Source organism: Rhinolophus sinicus, chromosome 8 (assembly GCF_057876585.1).
Source record: "Rhinolophus sinicus isolate RSI-liver-muscle chromosome 8, RSI-T2T, whole genome shotgun sequence".
Lineage (NCBI taxonomy): Eukaryota > Metazoa > Chordata > Mammalia > Chiroptera > Rhinolophidae > Rhinolophus > Rhinolophus sinicus.
In genome coordinates, this window is record NC_142508.1 from 61,482,235 (window position 1) to 61,508,474 (window position 26,240).

At 48.1% G+C, this 26,240-nt stretch overlaps 1 protein-coding gene across 1 annotated transcript; it reads left to right on the forward strand.

Annotated features, from left to right (window-relative positions):
* Nucleotides 1-26,240, forward strand: CALB2 (calbindin 2). Its single transcript, XM_019757572.3, has 11 exons — nt 1-171; nt 10,623-10,699; nt 13,251-13,340; nt 14,734-14,814; nt 19,108-19,164; nt 19,708-19,785; nt 20,293-20,348; nt 20,689-20,728; nt 20,983-21,036; nt 21,845-21,916; nt 25,542-26,240. The coding sequence occupies exons 1-11, from the start codon at nt 78-80 to the stop codon at nt 25,656-25,658; spliced, it is 816 nt and encodes a 271-aa protein (XP_019613131.1). The 5' UTR covers nt 1-77; the 3' UTR covers nt 25,659-26,240.

Genomic DNA, 26,240 nt, shown 5'->3' on the forward strand with positions numbered 1-26,240 from the left:
CGTGGCGCGCAAGACCTGGCGGAGTGTGGAGTGCGCAGGCAGAGCTCTTGCTGCCTGAGGTCTCCGAACCGCTCACCATGGCTGGCCCGCAGCAGCAGCCCCCTTACCTGCACCTGGCCGAGCTGACGGCGTCCCAGTTCCTGGAGATCTGGAAGCACTTTGACGCAGACGGTCAGTAAATCTCCCAACTTCTGTGCCCATTTGACCCTAGGGGACCTGCGGTGGAGGGGATGAGGGCATTGCTGATGCTGGCAAGTATACATTTGCCCCATGGGGGTGGGTGTTCTGGCTGCAGAGCTAGCTGATATCGGGTTGTGAATTTGGGAGACATCCGGCTGCTTTGGTGACAACTGTCAGTAACTTTTCTTCCCTGACATAAATGACAGAGAGCCCACCGGCTTTTGCAGCCTCATTCTGGGCAAGTTGCAGTTTTCCCAGAGAGAAGGCCTGGGCTGGCAAAGCTCCCCATGAGTGTGCCCTGCCATCTTATCTTCCCGCCTTTCTCTTCAAGGTAACGTCCTGCCTTCAGCTGCTGCAGCCACAGGTCTCAGAAGCCCACTCACTTCTTTCCTCAAGTTCCCCTTTTGTTGAATACCAGGTTAGCCCTGTCACCGTCCTGGGGGCTGGTGGGGCAAGCTGGGGGATCCTGAAGGGAAACCTTTGGCCTCCCCAGCCCTGTTAGCAAGGAACAGGAGCAGAGACTGGCATTGGGGCCCTGAACATCCCCTGGGCTTCTTCTGCCCATTTTTCCACCCCCCACATGCATGTGGTCCCACCCACAGCAACAGTGGGTAGGACTGGGGCAGAGCTGGGGTCTAGCCTGACATGTTCCCTCATGGTGATAATCCTGGGTGCTTTTGGTGACTCCATATCTGGGTGGGGGAAGAGGCACAACTTTAAATGCCTCAGTGACCAAACCTTCTGCTCTGTGTGGTCTTGGCATTGACTCACCCAAAAAGTGAGACCTGAACTAAACGACCTTTGGAGGTGACTTCCAGTACTGAGATTCCAAGGGTCTATGATGGTCTGACTCAGGCAATAAGGGAGACCCCCCACCTCCCCTTAGAGGCTTATGATCTTGCTAGAGACTTTCTCCACCACTCAAAAAAAATAAATAATAAGTGATCTGATTTCCTTCTCTGAGGTCCTGGCTAGGGTGGGCATCCAAAATGTTCCAGCATCTCCGACTCCTGGCAGGGTGGTGGCTCAGGGTGTTTATCCTGGGATTGAGATGGGCGGGTATGGGAACCAAAGGGAGGACCAGGTGGTGGCTCGCTCAGTTCATCCCCTTTCCCTCCTCACCTCAGCGGGGCGGCTGTGAAGGTGGCTAAACAGAGGTCCTCTGCCCAGAGTGCTGTGGAGAGGCAGGAGTTAATATCTGGGGCCATGAATGAGTGAAGTTTTGTTCCCTTGGAGCCAACTGAGGAAACTGGGGGTGGGGGGTGGGAGTGCAGAGGACTGGGCATGTGATACGTGGGTTAGGACCGTGATCTGCCTATGAATTATTGAAGGAGGTGGGTAGATGGTGAAATCTGTAAAATGGGGCTAAGGAGGGGTTGTATTTCCAATCCCTGACTGGTGCCATAAAACTCCCTTGGTGAAAAGGGCTCTAACAAGCTTGCAGCCTCTTAGTATTCCAGATGACAAGCACATTCCCTAAGGATGCTCCTGCCAGTTTATCTGCACCAGAGACTTGCATGATTCAAGGAAAGTTACCAAGTGGCCAAGGTTATACCTCCGGCCTCCTGCCAGATGAGTCAGCTATAAACAGAGGACTCCACAGTTCTCCTTTCCCCCTATCCTCATGGGGACGACCAATAGTGCTTTCAATAATCATGCAAATCCTTACATTTATCTGAGACTTTGTACTTTTCAAAACCCAATCTTGCACCTTCTCGAGTTCCGCACAGTGAGCCTGCTGGGCAGTTTGTGATTCTCCTTGTGACTTCTGTGAGGTTGTGTACTGCGAGGTACTGGAGGGGCTGGTGCCTGGCCAGCACCTGTCCCCCCCATTCTGCTTTGTGGATACCTGCTTTCGCTCCCAACTGCCCAGAGAACAGCTCCTGACTCCGCCTCAAAAGTGATGGGCAGCTCCTTTAATCCCAGAAAGTGGTCCTTGGCCCGGCTGGAGGATAGCTAAACTAGAACTAGACTCAAGGGTCTTTAATGACCCCCAAAGCCATTGTACCTGTGGTTCCCTCCTGCTCCAAGGTAAACGGGGAGCTAAACGCTTGCTTCTTGTGCACCAGGCATCCCATTGCCTTCTATGATCACCGCCTCAGGACAGTCCCAAGGAGGGCTCATGGACCCCACAGAGCAGGAAGGCAAAAAGAATCAAAGCGCCAGAGATGGTACAGAGGTGACTTAGGAAAACAAGGATACAGCCAAATTGGAATTCCAGTAAAGGACCCAGAATTAGGCTGAGGGCCACCTGCTCTGTACCTTCCCTACCTGTCTTCTCTCAAACACCAAAGCCTGCTGGGGAGCTCATCACCGCACCCCCGAGGCACTCCCTGCCTTCGTTTGGCCTCCCTCTCACTAACTGGCTTCTGTTTTTGTCTCGGGGTTTCTTCTCTGAGTCCCCCCTGGGAGGACTCCCCTTTGCAGCTCGCCAGGTCCCTCCCTGCAGTGAGCTTGCTGGAGCCCAATTAGTCACAGCCCCAGGAGAGACAGCCACTGCCCCACCCCCTGGACCCCACAGTAAACAGAGACCAGGAGATGCTGGATGCTGAGGAGTGGGGCAAGGGTTCTGACCGTCACTCAGTCCATTCCTAACTAGGAGGAAGGGTCATTACCCTGGTGACTTTGCCCAGAGATTCAAAATTATCATTAGCCTTTTGGTAGAGAAAGGAAGGAACAGGTGTTTGGAGAGGGGAAAACTGGGGTTTAAAGAGGCAGAGTTCTTTCACAAGATCTCACAGCAAAGAGAGTATAAGGGGACTTGGGGTCCTGTCTCCTAGTCCCCTGTGTTACCCCAGACTCTTCCTCAGCAGTCAGCCAAGATCACGCATTTGGGAGGCAAAGGTAGGGAAGACAGCAGCCAAGCAGGCACTGTGACCTGCAAGAGTGACACTTAGGTGGCCTTACATGTCTGCGTCCACTGTATTGTTGTTTCCTGATTACTTCATCAGGAACTTTCTCACTCAGCAAGATCCAGGCGGCTTAGGGGTGCCCAGCTCAGAGTTCACACCGGCCCTCTGTGTGGTTCTAACCACACAGGTCAGCAGGCTCCTATTCTGCTGACGACCAGTAGGAGGTCTGTGAGGAGCTAAGTGGTGGCCTTGGCTTTGCCCTTTAGAAGCAATAGAAAGCATATGGGTAAGATGGGTTCTCTCCCAAAGGCCAGAAGACATTCCTAGGACCAAGTAGAAATCCCACTCATTCTAAGAATCTATCCTACGCAGATACACTCCCACACGTGCAAAAAGTTGTATGAACCAGGGGCTCTCTTACCAAGTTCTTTGGAATACCGAAAATTTGGGAGAAAATGTGCTTCACTAGGGCACAGAAAAATAAACCATGCTAATCCTCACTATGGAATGTTACCCAACCAATGAGAATGAGGTGGAGCTTTGGTACTGACATGGAAAAATGTCCAAGATGTATTATGAAGGTTTAAAAAATTGTAGAACACCATTGTAGTATGAGACCATGTTTCATTCTTAATGAAACACGTATGCTAGAAAACATTTGAAAGAATATAAAATAACAATAGTGGTTCTCTCTGCAGCACGGATGAAGTAAAATTAAAAGGCGTTTTCTTTTATTTTCTAAGTTTTTAAGTTAATTTCTATAGTGCTTGAAAATTTTACAAGAGCATGTGTTTCTTGTGTAATCAGCAAAACAAACAAGATGTACAAGAAAATAATTTTATGGATATCTCCCTGTCACCCCAAAAGAAATATGTTATATGTGCCTATCTTCAGGTTTGCCCAGAATCTGCCCAGACTCTGTTAGGCAGTTGTCTGCCTCCAGATGGCCATGGTGACACAGGGGGCTCTCCAAACCTTTCACAGGGACTAAGCCTTGTTCTTTATTTGTGTGGGCCCCAACAGCTTTGAAAATTAGTGACAGGTAGGACCACAAGGGGCTTAGGAAAGCCTGGCCCTGTCTTCCTTCCTCTCTCCTCCTATACCCAGTGGTAAGAACAGAACCATCCTCCAAACCCACTCACCATGGAGGACACTTCTAGACCCAGAGTGCCCAGGCAAGCTTCTCCCCCAGCACCAGTCAACGTGAAGAGGAGGGAAGCTAAACAACAGCGCCTCTCAGAGGCGGGGCGAGGCCTAGGCAACTTATATTGGAATATTCAACGAAGGCTCTTGGAACACTAAAAAGGAAAACATGCCCAAACAGGGTTACAAAATATCTGGTACATATTAAGTATTTACACAAATACTACAGATGTTTACAATGCAATATAACTGTGCTATTCGTAAGAAAATTCTAGGATTTATAAAAATGATTGCTTCTTGGCACATTAAAGTCAGAGGGTTCTGGTTCAGGAAGCTAAGGTAGGTCAAAGTTATGTGAGGAAGGCTTTCTTTTACCCCCGTTAAGGTGTCTCTGTGGGGCCTGTGTCTCATTGAGGCATGGTGTCAGGATTTGGGGCCCTCCGGGGTAGGCCCTAGGAATAAACACCCTAACCCCGCCTCTGCTTCCACCCCACGACTCCCACTTGTTTCACTAACAGCGCCCTTTGGTGGGGGGCATCCACAGCGTGTCAGCCTGGAGCGGGATGCCCTCTGTTCCCATCCCACGCCCCAGCGCCCTGCCTCTTTGTGGTGGAGGGTGATTGCGCCAGCCTGGGGGAAGCAGCTGTGTCTGAGAAGAGCTGGGGCTCCCCAAGGAGGCAGCCATGGGGACGCATTTTCACAAACAAGATGCTTCAGCACGCCTGGACAGGGCAGCCACAAACCCAGCGATCCAATCCCTGCCGGCTCACCTTGGTCATTCTCCTCTGGGCTTCAGTGGTTTCACTAGCTGAGCCCTTGGGGGAGATTTCTAGGGCCAAGGAGACCTCTTGGGGAAACCTCGTCCAGTTCCCAGGGGCCAGAATAGAGCAGGCGTGAGGCTCTTCAAGAGCAGTGCAGTCAGTGCTTCTCCGGTGCAGCCTGGCGCCTCTCCTGGCCCATTGCGTCATGTGCCCGCCTTGGCCCAGCCCATCCCATCTGGGACCTCTGGCTTCAGCTCTCCCCTCCTCTCTGGCTCTCTGCTGTCTCCCCTCCTCTCTTGCCCAATCTGCCCCATCCTTCTGGCCTCGCCCACGCCTGGGAATCAACCCAGCATTAGGCTGCCAGCTGTCCACAGGTTCAGGGGACTCAGCCCAGCTCCAGAGCTACTGTTCCAGAAGCAGCACAGCCCAGAAACACAGATTAAAAGTCAAGTGTCTAAACATCCATCCAGTAGCTGTTCGCACTCATCTCCCAGGAGCCCCTGGGAGAAGTGTGTGTGTGTCTGACAAAGAGAAAAACCAAGACAAATACAGCAATGGACAGAGGTCATCCCTGGGATGAATAGAAGGAAACAAGGCTTTTAGCTGTGACTAGAGATCTCCTTTCCCCTCAACTCCTCCCCTCTAACAATGGGGTCGATAATGCCATCTGCTTACCTGGCAGAGTTCTGCAGACCAGACGGGGCGGGGAGTGGAAAGCTCTTTGTAAATGATACACACCATGCAAAGTAATATGAATGTGGGGGCAGAGCCTGAGAAAGCCAATCTCCTGCCTTCAAGGATGGGATCTGAGTGCTCCAGAGGATGCTCAGGCTGGAGGAGAGGGCTATTTGCCTTTCCATAAACTGGAACTCCAGACAGATAGCCAAGTGGCCTGGCCTCTTGTGGAACTTAGCGAGGAAGTCTGAAACTGCCTAACTCCCCACCTTGATTTTCTCTTAACTCTGCATCATAGAGTAACAGAGACGGGTGAACACCAATGCAGCATCTAGGCCAGTGACTCTCAAACCTGAGCCTGCAGGAAGGCTTGTTAAAACACAGATTTCTGGTCCTCACTCCCAAAGATTCTGATTCAGTAGGTCTGGGGATGGGACCTGAGAATTTGCATTTTTAACAAGCTCCCAGGTGATGCTGACACTCTCAGGCCCCAGACCACATTTTGGGTAGCACTGGTCTAGGGCCCTCAAGACAATCAAGGTGAGGCACTTGTCAATATGAGACCCAGGTCTACCATCTCGGGGCTCAGGTCAGTCCCCCACCTCAACTTCAAATGTAAAGCCAAAGGCACCATCTTTCTAAGAAGACATTAACATTTAAAAGCAGTGGTTCTTGGGGCGGCGGGTTGGCTAAGTTGGTTAGAACGCAGGGCTCATAACACCAAGGTCGCCGGTTGGATTCCCTCACGGGCCAGTGAGCTGCGCCCTCTACAACTAGATTGAAAACGACTTGACTTGAACCTGATGGGTCCTGAAAAAACACTGTTCCCCAATAAAAATTAAAAACAAAAAAAAGCAGTGGTTCTCAAATGTAAAAGTTTACATTCCTGCATTGTTAAAATACAGATTCTGGTTCAGCGGGGCCGGTGTGGAGTCTAGAATTCTCATTTCTAACAAGCTCCCAGGTAATTCCAATGCTACTGTTCCACAGACCACACTTTGAACAGTGACCACACTTTGAGCAGCAAGCCCTTACACTCTAGACCTACTAAATCAGAATCTCCATTTTAATACAATTCCCCAGGTAACGCTTGCACACCTTAAAATCTGAGACATGCTGCTCTAAAACAGTTCTTAACTGACTGCTCATTAGAATCAACTGGAGAGCTTGAAAGCATGCCCACGAGAAGTCCCCATCCCCTCAATTAAGCTCTGGGGACGGGGCCCAGGCAGGTGGTTCTAATACACAGCCAGGGCTGAGAACCAGTACTCTAAAGATAGCAGTCATGCTGGAATTCTTTGGGCCAAAGGGTTTATAGCCATGGATTGGTTCAAAAGACCTTAGGAGCAGAGTATAAAAATGATGCTTTCCATTTAGTGAGATTTTACATTTTCCAGAATGCTTCCTCAACATTACCTTATATGGCTCTCATAATAGCTCTGTAAAGTGAAAAGAGCATAAATAGTTATACCCATTTTAGAGATCAAGAAATCGAGGCTCAAAGAGATTGACTTGCTCAATGTCACATGGACAGTCACGGAGCTGGTGGTAGAATTACACCTCTTACTCAGGTTCCTCTGTCCTGTTCAATTCTTAGAAAATCTGTACACACAAGTCTCAGTGAGAAACAGTAGGCCTCTTTGCACCGTGGGGCAGAGCGTCCTTTGGTCAAAGCTTTCCAAGTGTCCATGGTCAGATTAATTGCAAAGAAGTGTTGTCTCACTTTAAATTTGGAGGAACTGAGGCACAGTGGTGGTGAAGAATGGTAGCAAGAGTAGAATAAGGAAGGAGACAGGGTCCCTGGCTCCCACTCAGCCCCCTCTCCCTAAGGTTCACAGAATAGATCTGATATGGGGGTTAGGAGTGATGGTTGCCATGGTAACCACATCCATATCCATACCCATCCACATGGGATTTGCTTGGTGGTCAGTCACCCCACCCCTCCATAAGAGGGTCATAGAGAAAGCAAACCACTTGCCCGGGGTTGAAGCCCTTCTCCAGCCCAGCCTCAGATAATAGGTGCCTCCTGGATGACGGATGGGACTGCTCCGAGGGAGGCCGAAGTAGCGAAGGCCTTTTGTCCCCCTCTCTGGGCCCTGCAGCTCCTGCCTGCCAATCTAATCTCTGCTCCTCTGCCTTCAGCTGGTAGATTCACCTGGTTCTCGTCTGGCTGCCTCACCCCAATGGACCATTAAATGCTCTTGGAAAATAGGCCCATGTCTAAAATTTGGCTAAAGCCCCCTGAGCTCCAGACATAACGTGACACTGTTGTTCAGTTCAAAAAACAAAGGCTTGTTGAACTGAACCACATTTCTGCCCCTTTGTTGGGGTACACACAGAGAGAGAGATGATGGGGGAATTTCTAGCTTGGCAAGAGGGGCTCCTCCAGCTTCCGGGAACCTCCTGCGGGGGGGATTCAGGGAGGCAGCTCCTTCTCCAGTGGCACTATTCCAGCTCCTGGCCCCTCTCCTTGCCTCCCATTTCACTCCTCCGTTTCTCCTCCCTCTGCCCAGTAGCTGGGGCTTCTCAGCGAGAACTTCCCAGCCCACCCTGTCCAAGTAGCCCTGGCAGTCATTTCATCTGCCTCCTAATACACTCAAGAAACAGACACACACTCAAGCACTCACCTGTCGGCCCAGCACTGACTCGCCACCTCTGCTTCATGGAACCCCAGCGCATGCTCACAGTGCAGGCCCCAGGCTGCCTCTCCAATCCCAGCCTCAGGCTTCCAGAAGCTGCATCTGGACCCAGCGTTTACCTCAGCTTTCTGCCTAAGAAATGGGAGAATAGCCTGATCACTGCAGGGAGTGACCAGGCAGAGAAAAAGTAGTCCTTCCTCCAACTCAAGAGTTACCATCAACTACACGACTTCCTTCTTGCCTAGAAAGCCCCTCCGCCACCCCCTCCCTCCCCGCCCCAACGCCTGCTGGCCTCACGATTAGGCACACACTCAATGAAATTCCAACTCTCCCAAGAAGCTTTGCAGAACATCGTAGACGAAAGATGACCACACTATGCTGGGGTGAGGGAAAGGGAACTCAAGTCTCAGCCCCAAGTACAATCACATCTTTTCCCTGCAGACAAAAATACTTAATTGATCTCACGTGATTCTTACCGTGCAGCAGTTATCGTGGCGTCTTCTCCACTAGAGGGCCCTCTAAGGAAATTTATTCTCAGGGGCGATGGGGGAAAGACGGGAAAGAACACATACGCCCCCCCTCCACCCTTACCCCCCCACCCCGCCCCTCCCAGTCCCCACCAAGGCCAGGGCAATACTCCTTTTTTATTTATTTTTTGTTTAGTTTGTAATTCCATTTGTCCCTGAAGCAAGCTAGCTGCCATTCCCCTTTCTTCTTCAAGTTGAATTTTATATATGTGAACCTTGCTCAATTTTTTAGATCAGATTTGGAACTTGACTTTAGGCCAGTGGTTTCCAAACCTTGCTGTACACGAAAATCACCTGGGGAGCTTTAAAAAAAAATCATGCTACTTAGTTCACACCGCAAACCAATTACATCAGAATGTCTGGGGGTAGGAGCCAGATATCTATAGTTTTGAAAGATCCCAGGAGAATCCATTTGCAGAAAGTAGTCTGGAGAGCACCGCTTTAGGCCTGTCTGATTTCCCACCCACAAATGTTTCCTCCCCATCACAGCAGAGACCGATGACCTTGGCCGTGACTCAGCCACCCTGCTCTCTAAGTCATCTGGGTTCAAGAGTTGAGAACCTAAAGGACTTCTCACTACTTATGTGATCTTGTAAGTCAGGCGTTGACCTTGGGACGTGGTCCTGAAAACGGCTTTCCACCCAGATTCATTCTTAACTTATACGCAGGTTCTGGTCATTGAACTCAAACAATAGCAACATTTACGGTTCACTCATAATGAGTTAAGTGATGGGATTTACATCCAAAATTCCATTATATTAAAATAACCCAGAGAGGTTAAATAACTTTCCCAAAGTCATACAGCTGGTAAGTGCAGCAGAACAGAATTTGAATCTGTGTCCTAAGACCTCAGAGCCCCTCTCTTCATTGCTGTGCCTTGGGTGGTCTCCCCTATGCTTTGTCCCTGTGACCTACTCTCTCCGGTGTCCCCATTTCATAGTGCAAATGCCCTGCTTTTCTCTTCCTACTCTCCTTCTTTATAAGTTTCCTGGAACTGTTGTAACAAAGTACCATGAACTGGTTGGCTTAAAACAACAGAAATTCTCAGTTCTGGAGCCTAAAGACCAAAATCAAGGTGTTGGCAGGATTGGTTTCAGGCTCTTAGTAGCAATGTGTTCCACGTCTTTCTCCTAGCTTCTAGTGGCTGCAAGCAATTCATGGCATTCCTTAGCGTGCAGACGCCTCACTCCAATTTCTACCTGTCTACACGTGGTCTTCCTCCCTGTGTGTCTCTCTGTGTCTTCACATGGCCTTCTTATAAGGACACCCGTCATTGGATTTAGGCCCCTTCCCCAATCTAGTATAACCTCATCTTAACTATATCTGCAAGGACCCTATTTCCAAAGAAAATCACATTCTGAGGTTCCAGGTGTACATGGATTTGAGGGGTTCACTCTTCAACTCAGTGTACCCTCCAATTCCAGAGACCCAAGTTCTGCCTCTGACCTCATTCACACTGATGACGAACCTGGAAGCTGATGACCTGTGGTCCCTGTCAGATCTCAGGCACCCGCTGCTTGCCTAGCTGGTTACAGACAGCTCCCAGCTCCTACTCACTGCTGCCGGCCTGGCCCAGGTGCTGCTCCCTCCCAGTGTTCTCTGACTCCTGAATGTATCCCCTAAAGACACGTGGTAATTAACCTTCCATCTCTACAGGTGGCAAGTGCCCTGAGGGCAGGACCCACATCCCTAACAGTCCAGGGCTGGCCTAGACACCTGTTTGTTGGTCAGTGAGGATATGTTCTCTGAAGCCCCCAACTTTCCCATCACACCCACCCCCCGTCAGTCTTACTACTTAGCTCCGACGTTCATTGCTTTTTTTCCCTTTCTTTGCTATCTTTGCAGGAAATGGTTATATTGAAGGTAAAGAACTAGAAAACTTTTTCCAAGAGCTGGAGAAGGCAAGAAAAGGTTCTGGCATGGTAAGCTCAGCCCTCTCTCCCATTGTGGGGGATTTTCTGTCAACCTGACCATGGCTTTGAGCGTTGTCTGTCCCAGATTATGCATCCCGTCAGCAGGCCTGACAGCTCTGGTCTTGACCCTTAGACTTTTTATTTGTAAGGTTTTTAAAAAATTGGAATACTCCCTAAAAAGAGTACCTGACCTCAATATCGTTTGGTGACTGGGATTGAGGGGTGGTTCATGAATGGACACCAGGGGTCAATGAACCCCCCCCAAAACCTGTAAAGCTTTGTGTCTGTGTATGTGTGTCTAAAAGTATTTTTCTCCTAGGGAAGAGTCCACAGGTTATCTAAGATACTCAGAGGGGTCATGACTCAAGAGTGGATGCCTAGAGGGTTTCAAGTGCTTTTATTCTAGACAGAGTTTCTAAGCCTCACACTGTTGACATTTGGGGCTGCATAATCCTTTGTGGTGGGGCTGTCCTGTGCATTGTAGGATGATTAGCAGCGTCCCTGGCCTCTCCCAATGAGATGCCAATAGCGTCCCCTCCAAGTTGTGACAATCAAAATTGTCTCCAGACATTGCCAAATGCCCTAGTGGGGGGTGCAGAATCATTCCCACGAGAGAACCTGTCCTAGACCAACAAAGGCTGGCATCCTCAGCAAGGACCTAGAGGAAAATGGAGGATTACTCCAAACCAGCCTCTGCACCAGTGGTGCTGGCTGGCTTCATGTGTGGAGGTGTCAGACCACCCTTCTTAGCTTGCCTGAAGTGACTCTAAATCATGTCGTGGCCCCTTAATAAGAGGGATGTTGTTTCCCCTGGTGCCAACCTGGCACTATGGAGTATTGTCTGTCCCAGGTGATGCATCCTTTCTAAAGCCTTTTAGATGAGCGTCTGAAATACTGAAAAGATAAGGTCATCGAAGCTAGTCTGTTGTGATTTCCATGCCTGATTCTCAAATATATGGAGTCAGACCCACTTGCTCCCCAAGCTCTCAAGGGTCCTTTAGGGGTCTTTGTACCCTTCCCTGCTGTGTGTCTGTTGGCCAATTCACTGCTTATTAACAAGTCTTCATGGAGCAGTTTGGGAGATGAGTCACAAACACACCATTGAGCTCCTGGTTCAAAGCTTGGCAGAGAGCCCAGTGAAGAGATCCAAGCAATGGGCTTAAGTGACGGAGGTGACTCATAGGTTTATCAGCAGTTCCCCCATCACTCTCATTACTAGGATCACAGAAAACACAGGCTTCACAACTGATTCTGGGGTAGTGGGGTAGGTGGAGGAATGTGTTTTCAGGAAGTGCTTCAAATCTGAAATCCTTCTCAGTCATCGCCGTCCTCAAACGGCATCTGAGGTGATTTTCAAATATGTCAAGTACAATCCCATCTAATATCATCCCAGACTGGGTCTCAGAGCAGCTGTTATATGATAGAAAGAATATTGGCCTTGGGAGCAGGAGCCATGAGTTCAAATTCAGGCAATACTAACTGGCGACCTCGGGAGAAGTCACTTCATCTCAGCCTCCATTTGTGTGTGGAATGGACAGGCTACTCACTTCACGGGAACTGTTGTAAAAATTAAATCGGATGACCACATTTGTGATAAGGGCGTAGGATCATCCTACGCACATGTAAATGTAAAGCAATAAATATTGATAAACAAATAAATATTGGCAAATTGAAACCAGTTCCAAAGGTGAAAAGCAATAGAAGGAATCCAGGCAAGACTCTAAGAACTGGTAGAATTCTCCATGGCCCAATCCTACGAAGCCCACAACCCTCCCCGAAGTCCTCAGATAAGTGGAGAAGAGGCACCCCAAGTAGATTCATTATTGATTAGGGATGAAGAAAAGCTCATTAATGCAAATAATTAGTCAGCAACACCCCAAACCAAGAGAAGGTTTGAGAACTTCAAGAGTGCTTTACATTAGGTAGGCAACCATGGGCTAAAGGAATTTGTGAAGTTCTTTGCCTTTCTAGTAGTTGTAGTAATCTAAGGAACTATTTAAATTACCCCTCAGCTATAGGAAGACTTTCTCCTCACATTCCTCCTAGCATAACATCAGAGGGAAAAATATTGTGGCATTGCTAGTTAATCTTTGAAAAAGAAACTGAGCAAAGCACCTTGCTCTGATGGAGTGCTTAGAACCTATTGGGGGCCACTGGATTAAGTTGGGTTTTATTAGAAACTGCCTCAGTAAAATGTTGGGGCCTCAGTTCTCACATCTGAGTGATGGGAGTAAGTCCTCGCCCTTCTGATAAGGGTTGTGGTTTACTCCATCTCAGAGGCAGAGGGGCATGCTTAATTACATGGCACAGAACATGCCCACGTGTGCTGTTCCCCCTTGAAAATGATGTGGCTGAGCCTCAAAGAAGAGACCACTGGATCTGGAAGGATCCTGTAAAGGAAAAGGGTGCATCCAATACTAAGGGCATTGGATCAACCTAGTTCCATGCCTGCAGATTTCGGGCACAAAATGATTCCCACCATTGTTGCACCAAAAAGGTGAGAGATCCATGGTTCGTGTGGGACCCAGCAGCAAAATCAGTCCCCTTGGTCTTCCCACAGGTGTCAAAGAGTGACAACTTTGGGGAGAAGATGAAGGAGTTCATGCAGAAGTATGACAAGAACTCGGATGGGAAAATCGAGATGGCAGAGGTGAGTCCCATTTTCCCGGCTAAGAGCTACATGGGAAAGGCCATCGTCACCTGGGCCTCTCCCATGCACAAGCATCTATCAAGGGATCTAAATGAGATGGTGGTCTTAAAGCACCCCCACCCCATCCCCAGCACTTAGGATGACCGAGGAGAACAGAGGGGCCTTTTTCTGTGTCCCACAGGAAAGAGGAAGCAACAAACATTGGGCTAAGACAGGGATAAAGACCTTAAATGTTCTCAGGGTCCAACAGGTATTGTGAACGTGTGATGAGCCCAGCTCAAGATAGAAGGGAGGGTGAAAACTGGGGGACAGGAGAGTTCATGCTCCACCTAAAAGGCATCCAAAGGCAAAATTTTTAAAAAGGCAAAATTTATATAATATATATTATATATAGCATGTATAATTTAGATACATATTATATATACTATATATACACATTCATATATGAGTAGATATATATCATTAAAAGATTAATTGAGGCATATTAAAAATTTTAAGACTGATCAAATATTTATTGGAATTAGGCAGTGCCAACCAGGAAATGGTTAGGAATACTCCACCAACAGGAGCTAAAGGAAAGAGTTATACAGAAAAAGCAGAAACAAAGCAAGGGAGTTATCTGATTGGCTATAGCTGAAGTGGTTGCATTATTTGGGAAAGTCTAGTTGGCCGTTTGTTTAGGTTCTGGTTTGCTTACATGGGTTACTAAGGCATTAAGGCCGCCTCAGTCTAATGGCTTTCTTGTTTAATTTAACAATTTATATACACACACATACACTCATGCACACACTGTACATATGCTTGTGTATTCAGGCCCAACCAAACACTTCTGGCAATCTGTTTGCAACCTGTGGTCAAGGAGTCCAGGATGATGACGGTGGCACATGAGTGAGGGCATAACTCCTCCCCGGGGCGATTGGTTGGGATGCTGCCTTAGGTCAGTGGCCTAGAAGCACAGACTGAGACAAAGATTTGAGCGGATGGGACTTATTGAGAGAGGACTCTCAAGAGAAGGGAAGAGAGGGCAGCACGAAAAGGCAGAGGAAGGAGCTAAGCAAAGGCATGGTCTCAGCTGGAGCCTAGTCTTGACCTGATCTCATGAGGCGCTTTGGAGTGTGGATTGTGCTACAGAGTTGGTCCCACTTTGAGGCAGGGGTGGGGTGATCAATTAGTCATTGGATGAGGCTGCCCCCTCCAAGCGGTGGTCGGGTGGGGATGGTGGCTGGGGCAGCTCTCGTTTGGAGGAGGGCAGTTCTCCTGCAGGGGCAGCTATGAGCCATTAGTGGTGATCCTTCACAGCCTCTGGGGGATGGCCCAACAGCCTACAGGAAAGCCCGCTCTGCTTCCTGGCAGGGCCCTGCGTAACGTTACTGTTGCTCTCTGATCCCCACAGCTGGCGCAGATCCTGCCGACCGAGGAGAACTTCCTTCTGTGCTTTAGGCAGCACGTGGGTTCCAGTGCTGAGTTCATGGAGGTGAGGCCAAGGTGCTGCCTTTCTCTCGTGTTCAGAGCCAGGCCCACCCAAAAGCCTGGAATGGTCCCTGGGAGACACTAACCCCCTTAGAGCTCAGCGACTCAAACCGTGGTCCATGGCCCAGCAGCGTCACCATCACCGTCACGTGGGTGCTGGTTAGAAATGCAGAGTCCCCAACCCGCTGAATCAGAATCTACGTTTTAACGAGATCCCCAGGTGATGTGTGTGTACATTAAAGTGTGGGGAATAGGGTGAGAAGCTAGCCTGGGTCAAGTACGTTTGGGAAATGCTGTGTATACACTAGCTCCCCTTTGTGGATTTTTCATAGACATTTGCATATTACTGACTCCAAGAAATTCTGCAGTAAGGAGACCTGTTTTACTCGATTTGGCTCCAGAGTTTCTTCTCGTTCAATACCATTCGTGTCTCTCAAGCTCAGAGTTCCAAGGAGCATGCCTGGGAAAGAGATTATGTACTGTCCTAAAGCTGGAAAAGCCCAGTGAAAATTCCAGTTTCCAGTATCTTCCAGGTTTGATCTTTGTGGTCGGGGCTTCGGTGTCCCCCTTTTAAATGGGCATTGCCATATTTGCAATAGAAATTCTTTGAAATCATGTGAAAGAGGACATCCAAACTCAAGTATCTTTTCAGTAATATTCAACCAATAGATTGAACCATGTGAAATTGCTGATATTTAACCACTTTTGATTTACAAAAATTGGAAATTCCATATGGTTCAACCAAATATATTACTAATCCTGATGGCCAGCAAACCACCAATTATTTCTTGCTCTCTACTGCACCTAAAGTGATTCAATGTGTGTGTCCATCAAAGTGAAATTCAACCCATACCCTACACGCACTGCCTGCTCTGATAAATAATGACTGGCCTGTAATTTGACTCAACTTGCCATTCATCGTGTTAAATCCCTTTCCAGCCACCAGTAAGCTCCTCTCCGTGAGTTACTGCCTAAAACGAGTGAAGAGCTAGCCTGAAACCCATGTGACAGTGAGTTCGCCACATAGGGATAGAAAGTTGATTAGAAATAACCTATTCTAAGGGTGGAAGAGTCATTTTTTAAGTGGCAGCTTGCCTGAGCATCATATAAGGATTTAATTTTATGGTGCCCTTTAAAGGATTTTCTCCAGTTTTTTCAAGATGGCAAAATTCTATAAACTGGTAATTGTCATTGTGGATTCTGTTCTTAGTCTTCCTCTTACCTGTCTAGGATGAAAATTCTGCATATGCTTAAAAATTGTCAGTACAGTGCTTTTGTGAGAGTCCGTTTTTCTGACTATAGAAAAGGGAGCGTTAGGACTAAGTTCTCCTTTCCTAGGGAGACAGCCAAAGATGCCCTCTATTCCACCTCTGATCTGGAAAATGGGGATGATGATAGCTTGCAGGGGGCAGAGATGCTTAAAAAGGAGGGAAAAAAATACCTTCTCTCTCTCTCCCCCCTTTCTACCCCCCCAAAATTGGCAGTTTCTGTGTAGTTGACATGATTCCATATTCTTACCTGCCTTTATCCTTTAATCACCAGTCTAACTGCTGAGCCAACAACCCCCCCGCCCAAGTTTTCTGGGACCCCACCATCCTACAGTACCATCCCCTCCCGGGGTTGTCCATTTGTTCCATTTTTGTCAGCTGGAAACATGAAATGTTCCCTCGGTAGCCCTGAAAGGCTTGTGCTATCAGAGCGCTCCCATCCCACTGCTCAGCACAACATTTTAATTTCTAATTTTAGTGACACCTCAGGATTTCTTTGAGATTTCACAAAGCCCAGGTCTCTTGAACTCTTTTCCTCGAACAGGAAGAGAATAATGACCCCCTGATGAATGAGCACAACATGCTGGAAGGGAAGAGAAATGAGCATGGGAGCGTGGGGGTGGGGGCAGTCCAAAGAGGGAGGGGGAGGCAGAAGAGGGAGGGAGGGAAAACCTGCTGGGATGAGCTTGCTCCCAAAAGTGGCCGGATGCTTTGCTCTGTGTGAGGACTGGGGTCTCTTCAGGCTATCCTTCTTTTAGGCAATTTCGGGGGTGTCTGCCTTTTTTCCCAGTCAACACTCAACCTAGAGGAACTAAATTGTAGGGCACTAAAAGCATGCAGGTGGCGGGGGAAGTCATACTTGAAAACCTGCACATATTTCTTAGTACGTTCTCAAGGGCAGGCTTTCTGGGCATGAGAAGGAATATTTTGATGGAAGTTTTTCCCCGGAGAAAATATGCTCCCCTAATCAAATACCATCTACCCAAGTTGTCTGTAGTATAAGCCCACCCTTTTGTTGGCACTTGCTCATGTCTCGTAACTTTTTAAAAAATTAGGATCAAATTTCTTGAGCCATGACTGTACCATGAGAATTACACAGCCTTGTTTCCTGGTATGGAAGGAAGATCCTAAAATATCTATAAACTCTCACACTATTGACAATAAATGGGGGGCATGATTTGCAGAAGAGGGGGAGGCAGGAGATCAAATTTGGGAAAAGAATTAGTGCTTGCTGACTCTCAGAAAACGAAGTGTTGCTGGCGTCCAGGTGTGTAGTTTGGAACTGAGGGAGAAGGGAAGAAAAATCAAGGAAAGAAAACTTGAAAGAAAATCTCAGAAATATGATAAGGCACAAAAATAGACCAAAGATTTGCCAAACAGGGTTCTCTGGGCCTTTCTGTCACAGATACAGGCAGCCCCTCCCCAGAATGGTATTCCCTCTTCTCCACTAGATGGCTTGCTGGCTTGCGTAAAAGACTAGGGTTTCAGGGCAGTTGTATACAGGACCATATTTTCTCAGGACCATGTGTTAGTCATCTATTGCTATGTAACAAATAACCCCCAAAATTTAGCAGCTTAAGGCAACAGACATTTACTTTCTGTTTCTGTGGTTGAGAATTTTGGAACAGCTTAGCCAAGTGGTTCTGGCTCAGAGTCTTTCATGAGATTGAGATCAAGATGTGAGCTAGGCTATGGTTATCTGAAGGCTTGACTGGAGCTGGAGGATACACTACCAAGATGGTGTACTCACGTGGCTTTTGGCAAGAGCCCTCAGTTCCTCACTACATGGGATTTTATATACGGCTGCTGGAGTGTACTTACAACATGGCAGCTGGCTTCCTCCAAAGTGATCCAAGAAAGAGAACAAGAAGGAAGCCTCATGCCTTTATTGCTTAGTCTTGGAAGACATACACTGTCATATCTACCATATTCTATTCATTAGAACTGGGTCACTAAGTCCAGCCCACATTCAAGGAGAGGGGAATTAGCCTCTACCTTTAGAAGGAAAGTGAAGAATGTGTGGACATTTTAAAACCACTGCAACTATATTTCCTTGTTTCTCTGGTGTGAGTCTGCTCCTGCTCAGATGGCCAGAACAGAGAGGACGAAGGTGTTCACACCCATGTCACCTGAGGAAGCTCAATTTCTCTTTGATCCCCCAGATGTTATGGTCAGCAGGAAGTGTCCTGTTTCCTCACAGGGACCCAACGTGTGTGCAGTGCACCAAATAATGGGACTCAGATCAGAGCCCAGAACCAGTATGAGACAGGGTTCAGGGATAGACCAAACATCCAGACCTAGGTCACATGCCTACCTCTGAAGGTGGGGTCAATCCTTGAACCATATGGACTGAGCATGGGAGAGGGATGATTTCCTTAAAAATAAATAAATAAATGAGGAAAGAAGGAAAGAGAAAAAAAAAGAAAAGGAGACACTTTTTATCATCAAGGTGAAGGAGTGACCTTGGGATAGTCAAAACAAACTGATTATACTACTAATTCTGTTCCACCTTCAGACATGGCTGCCATATACATCATGATAGAGAGATAGAGGAGGGAGAACAGCAAAGAGTAACCAAACCCTGTTTCTGCCCCTTCTAGAAGCTTCTTACCCTTGCCCCCAGCCCCCACCCAGAGAATGAGAAGCTTCCGAAGCAGTAAAAGGACACTATAAACTCACAGCAAAAATCAGTTCTGCCCCATCCTCGTGGCAGCCCTGGTAGGAGCTGCTAACCTTAGAAACTGCAACCGTGGTTACAGGATGATCCAAAAAGAGACCCAGACATGCAGCCACGTAGAGCGGGAGATCTCATCCCAGCAGTTTCCTTCCTTCTCTATGTGACCTTGGCCAAGATACTTGCCTTCATTTCTTCATCTGAGATGTGGAAGGCCCTGGACCATCTCCACGTCCCCATCCCATTGTAATATTCTTGAATAGCAAGACCTGCCTGGTCCATTAAAGGGAAAAGGAGGGAGGAGGCTTACAGATGTCAGTAAGTCTTTGCAAATAGGTTGGCATTCCCATTGCAGGCTTGGCGGAAGTACGACACAGACAGAAGTGGCTACATTGAAGCCAATGAGCTCAAGGTAGGATGGACCTTGGGGAGGGCGTGGAGAATGGGACTGGGGTCAGAGTGGTGGTGGGTTTGAGGAACCTGGGGAGGGAGGAGACATTGGGTGAGGATCATGGTTTTGGGTCAGTTTAGGAAGACTCAAGACTGGCCTGGCTCAGGGCAGCTGTGTGAAATTAGTAAGATGGAACTGTGGGGCCACAGAATTCAACCAAACCACACTCCTCGACCCACAGTGCCCAGGACATGCATCCTGAGGCAATCCCAGCAGATTGGCCATCTGGCTTGTACCCCATGTTTCTCTGGAACCAGTGATCCCCAAGGCACTGCTTAGCCCTGTGTCCTGGGCTCTCTGAGGAGCCAGAGCCAGTTTCTACCGCCTTTCCTATTGGGTGGGATAGAACCAGGTGCCACCTCCAGGTCTCCAAGGTCACTCCACAAGCGTGAAGGGGTTAGGGAACGATGAGGAATGTAAACTATCTAAATGGCATGAACAACTGAGTGAGTGAGGTCCTGACTGACTGAGTTAGGAGCTCTGAAGAGGACTTTTGTATTCTAGGGATTCCTGTCTGACCTGCTGAAGAAGGCGAACCGGCCGTATGATGAACCCAAGCTCCAAGAGTATACCCAAACCATAGTGAGTGGGCAGACGTGTCCCTCCCTCCCCAGGGGCATGGGACTTGGGCCCCAAGCCAGTGGGATTCTGGTGTGCAGGGTCTTTTGTTGGCTGAATCTTCGGGCCCAGGTGGAATGACTTCTAGCGGCAGCTGGCAAGAGGGATACTAGGTCACGGCCCCCCCACACCCTCTCTCTGAGGTACTCACTGAGACCAGGAGCATCTGTTTCCATGACAACCTCTGGCAGTACTGGGAGAAGATAAACTCAGAGATGGAGGACCTTTGCTGCAGGCCTGCTGTCCTCTGTGGCCTTCTCTCTGGGGAGAGGAGAGAGGAGCCGCAGCTGAGTCCCTCCCCAGTGACCAGTTTAGACTATGCTGGTCCCTGGCCTCCAGGTGACCTCAGAGGAGGCACCAGCATGCTCCACCCATCTCCCTGCCTCTCCAGTAGAAGGGGATGGCAGGCAAGGTCCCACATGAGACAAGATCAAAGCAAATAACCCAAGCACCTCTTTCTGTTCCCAACAGCTACGGATGTTTGACTTGAACGGGGATGGCAAATTGGGTCTGTCGGAGATGTCTCGGTACGTGTCTGCCCTCACCCCCAGTGTCCCTTTTAACAAGACCCCTACAGATCATCCCTGTGCTACCATCCGTGTCTCTAAGATCCATCAGCGGAAAAGGGGACACAAAGCTCAGAACAAAGCTAGACAGAACCATGAAGGTCAGCACCTCAACGTGTTGCTCTCCCTTTGTAGAACTTTCCACTAAGACCAGATTATTAAGTGCTCAGAGATTGTTTCCATAACTACAGACTCTGTTTCTACATCTGCCCCCCACCCTGCCCTGCCTCCCTGCCCCCGCCCCAAGCGAGTTGTTCTTTCTTCTGCTCTCCTAATCTCTGCTCTAACATTTTCTTTCCAGACTCTTGCCTGTACAGGAAAACTTCCTGCTTAAATTTCAGGTAAAAGAGCTACTATGCTTTTCTTGGCTTCCTCCTTCCTCTACATCCCTGTGATCTTCACACTTCCATCCTCATGTTCCCTAATCCAGCGTGAGCACGTGTGCATGCACACACACATACGTGCACACACATGCACACACACGCCCACACACGTACACAAACACATGCATGCTCACGTGCACACACACATGCACACATGCACACACAGCTTTTGCTTTTCTCTTTAATACCTTGTAATATCTTGGTCCTTCCAGGGCATGAAGCTGACCTCAGAGGAGTTCAACGCCATCTTCACGTTTTATGACAAGGTAAGAGGGAGGACAGTGTGGAATGGAAACACAGGAGGCCCCATCAGAGGAGGCCCTGGACAGAAAAGCTGCACCTTGTCGTTAGGAAGAGACGAGCTGTCAGGGCAGCTTGGGCCATGTGGTTTCTTCCTGTCCCTTTTGATTCCCTGCAGCATCTTCTGCTGTGTGAGAAGACAAGTGCCATTGCAATCCGTGGTTTTGGTTCCTTCAAAGCACAAGAGAGAAAAGTTCATGGAAGAGGGTTATGCTCAAAGCTAGGGTGTGATTAGGTTGTTGGGGGCCAGAGGGAGGAGATGCTCAGTTCTGCGCCCCTGGTGCCAGGTCATGACTCGGCACTAGAGCCGGTTCTTTTTCTAGGAAGTTGGGAGTGAGACGGTACCCCCATCACCCTTCCCTTAGCTGCCCCCAGCCCATGTGACTCCAGTGGTCTTCCTTATAACCAAAGGGTTGGGGGTAAACTTCAGATAGCCGCTGTGTTCATCCTGACATTTTATTATGGGACAGGACACTCAGGGAGTTAGCTAAATGGTTCCTGGACCTCACTTACATTTTCAATGCAAATGAAAAACACCAGAATGGAAAGCTACCAAAAGTTTGCCCTAAACGGTCCCATTCCTGCGCTGACTGGTAAAGTCAGAAGTGACGTGTTATTTTGGCACCGCACGATCTGAACACCTCCTCTCGCACAGAGCAAAGGGAAGGTTAGACTCTGAGGCCTCCCTGGAATGGGTGAGGGTAAGCAAGAAGCAAAGTCAGGGGTCATGGGGTACACTCTAGAGCTCTGTGCTGACTCTCTGTACCCCACTAGGATGGAAGTGGCTACATTGATGAGAATGAGCTGGATGCCCTTCTGAAGGATCTGTATGAGAAAAACAAGAAGGTGAGCAACTGAGCCCAGAGGCCCAGGGCAATGAGTGGGGGCTTCTGAGGGAGGGGTGCAAAGGAACGCCACGGAGTACACTTTGCTCCCCTCTGATCAGCTATAACAAGGCAATAACAGTTGATAGGTCGTTGTTTTGTTTTTTGTTTCTGGTTGATGGATTGGTTTATGTTCCTTTTTTATTTAATTGTGGTAAAATGCAAACAACACAGTTTACCATCTTAATCATATTTAAGTGTACACTACCAAACACATTTAGAGTGTTGTGCAACCATCACCACCATCCGTCTCCAGAACTTTCAGTTTGCAGAACTGAAGCTCGGTACCCATTAAACAACAACTCCCCATTGCTCTCTTCCCCCCCAGTCCCTGGCCGCCACGATTCTACTTTACATCTCTATAAACTTGACAACTGTAGCTACCTCATCTAAGTGGGATCGTACAGTAGTTGTCTTTCTGTGACTGGTTTATTTCATTTAGCAAAACATCCGCAAGGCTCATCCATGATGTAGCATGTGTCAGAATTTCCTTTGTTTTTAAGGCTGAATAATTTTCCACTCTATGTCAACACTCATACACATTTTGTTTATCCATCCACCCATCGATGGACATCTGGGTTGTTTCCAGCTGTTTGCTATTGTGAATGATGCTATGACAAGGCAAGGGCGTTTTTGACAGGCCCAGCTCATGGAAGTGTCAGCCATATTGCCAATAAAAAAGACTTTTTTACACAAGGACAGATTTTTGGAGAGCAGGGCCCAGTGGGAGGTGAGAGTATTCTGAATCGATTAACTGAAGACTCTGGAGCTGGGCCCGGGGCTAAAAAGAGCCACGGAAGCATTTGTTCCCCTAGAAGAAAAGGCAAAGAACTGAACTCCTTTACTTTGCCTGGTTTGTTTCCTCTTGGACAGACCCCAGGAGGCCCTCTGTGGGCTCAGCTCTGTGCCCTGGATGGGAAGGGGTCAGGTGACGCAGGAACCAGGAGGCGAGCCTTTGCAGTGTCCCTCTTCACCTCCTGGAAAACGTCTTCCTCTGAGCAAATGGTTTTGCTGTTTTAATGAACGTTCTAATATCTTGCATTGTCTAACTGCCTTGGCTGCCAGGCAAGAGCTAAATTTACTACTCAATTTCAGGGGGGAAAAATCATTGCAGCCTCTGAGTCTGTCTGTCTTTCTGGATTGCTTTCCAACGTCTTTATCTTTATCCTGAAATATCATTTTTCATTTCTTTCATCCTAACTTTATTTATTTTTCTTTATTACCTACAATTGCTTTTTGAAAGAGGCAGAAAATAAATTATAAGCAACTACTTCCTAGGAAGAAGAAAGTACTCACTAAGTGTTTGAACATGGCAAAATTTTTCCTGGCTCCAAATTCTAGGAGAAAATTATTTATGCACCCTTATGTGCCCAAGGAAAGTTGGGCATCATAATGGAAAATACCTTTAACTATTGTATTAATGAGGCATAATTATTCTCCATATGGCTTTGCCTTATGACCATGGTTGATCGACCCTGAAGGTATGCATTAATTCTCTGGAGTGACCAGAATTTCCTGGTCATCACCTGACTAGTCTCTTTGATTTTCTTTGATTACCACCAAAGAAAACTCATACAGCTGCACAGGTTCACTCCAGATGTGGAAACAAACACACCAAAAAATCAGGTGCTGAAGGATAGAAAACAAGGATATTAATAATTGTTTACCTGGGAGCCTTCCACCTGTAGCCAGCTTTGATCCGGCACCTGGGGATCGAGAGAATGAATCTGTGGAAACAGAGAGCTGCATGAGCACCTGAGTTGGGAAGGGAAAGTTTATTTTCGGTGACCCAACATGGCAGATGCACGTTCCATTTGGATGGTACATGGACTGTGATCTGATTTCTGAGCAGAATAACGTTGGAGGTTCCCGAGGGATAGGCTGATGGGATCAAACTTCAATATTTGTTAGCACTCCTAAGGCAATTGCAACTCACTAAAATCTTCCCCATCTTCCAGCGAAACTTCTAGACATAGATAGTAAGCAGCCCCCTCGCTCCATGCTGCTAAAGACTCTTGATGAACCGGGGAGAGGGGTGTCTTCTTAAGCTTGGGGTAGATATATGAGGTCCATTCCTTGGCCCCTAATCTGGCACACCCCAATATTATGAATTAGGTGACATTTCCAGGGACTTCACAACTTTAGGGAAGAGATCTCTCAAAACTAGAGATGCTTGCAAAGAGCCTTTGGACCCGGTGGTGGCACAAAACCAGGAGTCAGTAATGTGAGGGGATGTCCCGAAACAATGCAAAGAAAAAGACCAAAAAAAATAAAAAGACTGACCTTTGAGCACTGCAAAAAAGGTGACTGAGGACAGGTGAGCCAGGTAGAGATTTCAGGACTCAGGGGACTAAGCACATTTATGGCTGGGAGTCGGTCCAATCCTTTAGCGAATAACTTAGTCTTTATATGTCAGTTTTCTCATTAGCAGAATGGGGACAATGACCCATCAGCCTGGAAGAAGAAGTATTTAGAAAAACAAACAAACAAACAGATCGGCTGACATTTTCAATACAAAAGAAAGAGTAGAAACGAAGGAGGGGGAGAAGAGAGGAAGGAAGGGAGGAAGAGAGGAAACAAATAAAAGATAGTTGTTTTAAGTGATTTTCCAATGTTGGTCATGACGTTTCTATATTTCAGAACCAGTGGCTACTTGCACCCGAAGCAGTTATTGTAAAGCATATACAGGCATACCTCAGAGGTATTGCAGTTTCGGTTGCAGACCACCGAAATAAAGTGTTATCTCAATAAAGCGAGTCAGAATCTTTTTGCTGGTGGAGGGTCTTACCTTCAATTTGTAAAAACCTCAACACGTGTGAAACAAAACAAAGTGAAGCGCAGGAAAACAAGGTGTGCCTGTATTCAACATAAGGCATGTCAAGGGCTGGTGTTCTGTGTAATGTTGGCCGGCATTTATTATGAGACTATGGGCATGTATATGTTCATGGGTCACCTGTCTTAATGGCCACTGAAGGCCTCAAGAAACCAGTGAAGTCGGCTGGTGAGCTTTGCTGCTGGAGGAGACAGGAGTTAGAATTCCTTGTTTAAATGGCTGAAGAGTGTAGAGTGGTCCAGGGGCCTAGAGACAAGACCAGGGAGCATCCTTGGCCTTCTTTTCCTCTACCTGCAGGAACCCAAATTGAGTAAATGGAAGCCTAATGAGGTATAGAAACTTCTAGAAATTCTGCATAGATAATGGCTGTCATCACAATAGCTCCCATTTGGGGAGAACAGGCTCTGGGTCAGGGACTGTGTGTCAGCTAAGTGTTATTTGCATTCATTCCTTCATCTAATCATCATAACACCTCGGTGAGGCAGGCACTATTAGTGTACCCATTTTACAGATGAGTCAGCTGAGACTCAGAGAGGTCGAATACTTTCCCCAAAGCCATACAGCCAGGATGTGAAAGAGAGTTTTAACCTAGGGCTTTCTGGCTCCAAAGCGCGTGCTTGTATCCCTCTGAGCCACTTGCACTTGTATGGGGTAAGAGAAAGGTTCCAGCCATGGGTTTGTGAATGAGTAGGTGGGCCGGTTCGGTTGGGGTCATCCACTGAGTCTGCTCTTACCCTCTCCCTGTGTCTCCTAGGAAATGAATATCCAAGAGCTCACCAACTACAAAAAGAGTGTCATGTCCTTGGCTGAGGCGGGGAAGCTCTACCGCAAGGACCTGGAGATTGTCCTCTGCAGCGAGCCCCCCATGTAAAGGGGGGCAGCTTCTCCACTTCCCCCCAGCCCTGCCCCTGCTGCCCTGACACTTCTCCCCAGACCTGGAGATTATGAGCTCTCCTCCCCCCACCCCTGCAAACTGCACACCCCCGCCTGCAGACCAGGAAAGGAGAGATGGAGGATGGGCTGCTGACCGGCCTCCTGGGCACCCCCCCCACCCAACCCTGACCTGACTGGGCATACCACTCTGCCTGCAGTGGGGCACCGACCGACCACATGGAAGATGGGCAGGGCACGGGTGGAGTTTCCCTGATTCTCTTCGCTATGATGCATGAGCTCATTTGCTGTATGATTTAGGCTTCTATGTCCAACAGAGTGGCCCTCTCGCTCCCCTCGGCCTCTCCTCCATGCCACCCCCCACCCCAAACTTCCAAGTTCCATGTGCCACCTTGCTAATGGTATAGCTGTCTTCTCAGAGCTCCTGTCTGTGGAGGGCGCTTGCCCTTTCCTTGTCCTCTTGACTCAGCGTGCTCCTTTTCTCTTTGGGTTTCTTGTCTTCTTGTTTACCAAAGAACCGTTTACAGACAATAAAGTGGAGACGTTCTGCTGTGGAAGCTCA

Coding starts and splice junctions, on each gene's coding strand:
- CALB2 (XM_019757572.3), top strand. CDS start 78: ATGGCTGGCCCGCAGCAGCAGCCCCCTTACCTGCACCTGGCCGAGCTG. Junction 20,349..20,688: donor GGTCTGTCGGAGATGTCTCG/GTACGTGTCTGC, acceptor TTTTCTTTCCAG/ACTCTTGCCTGTACAGGAAA. Junction 20,729..20,982: donor ACTTCCTGCTTAAATTTCAG/GTAAAAGAGCTA, acceptor TGGTCCTTCCAG/GGCATGAAGCTGACCTCAGA.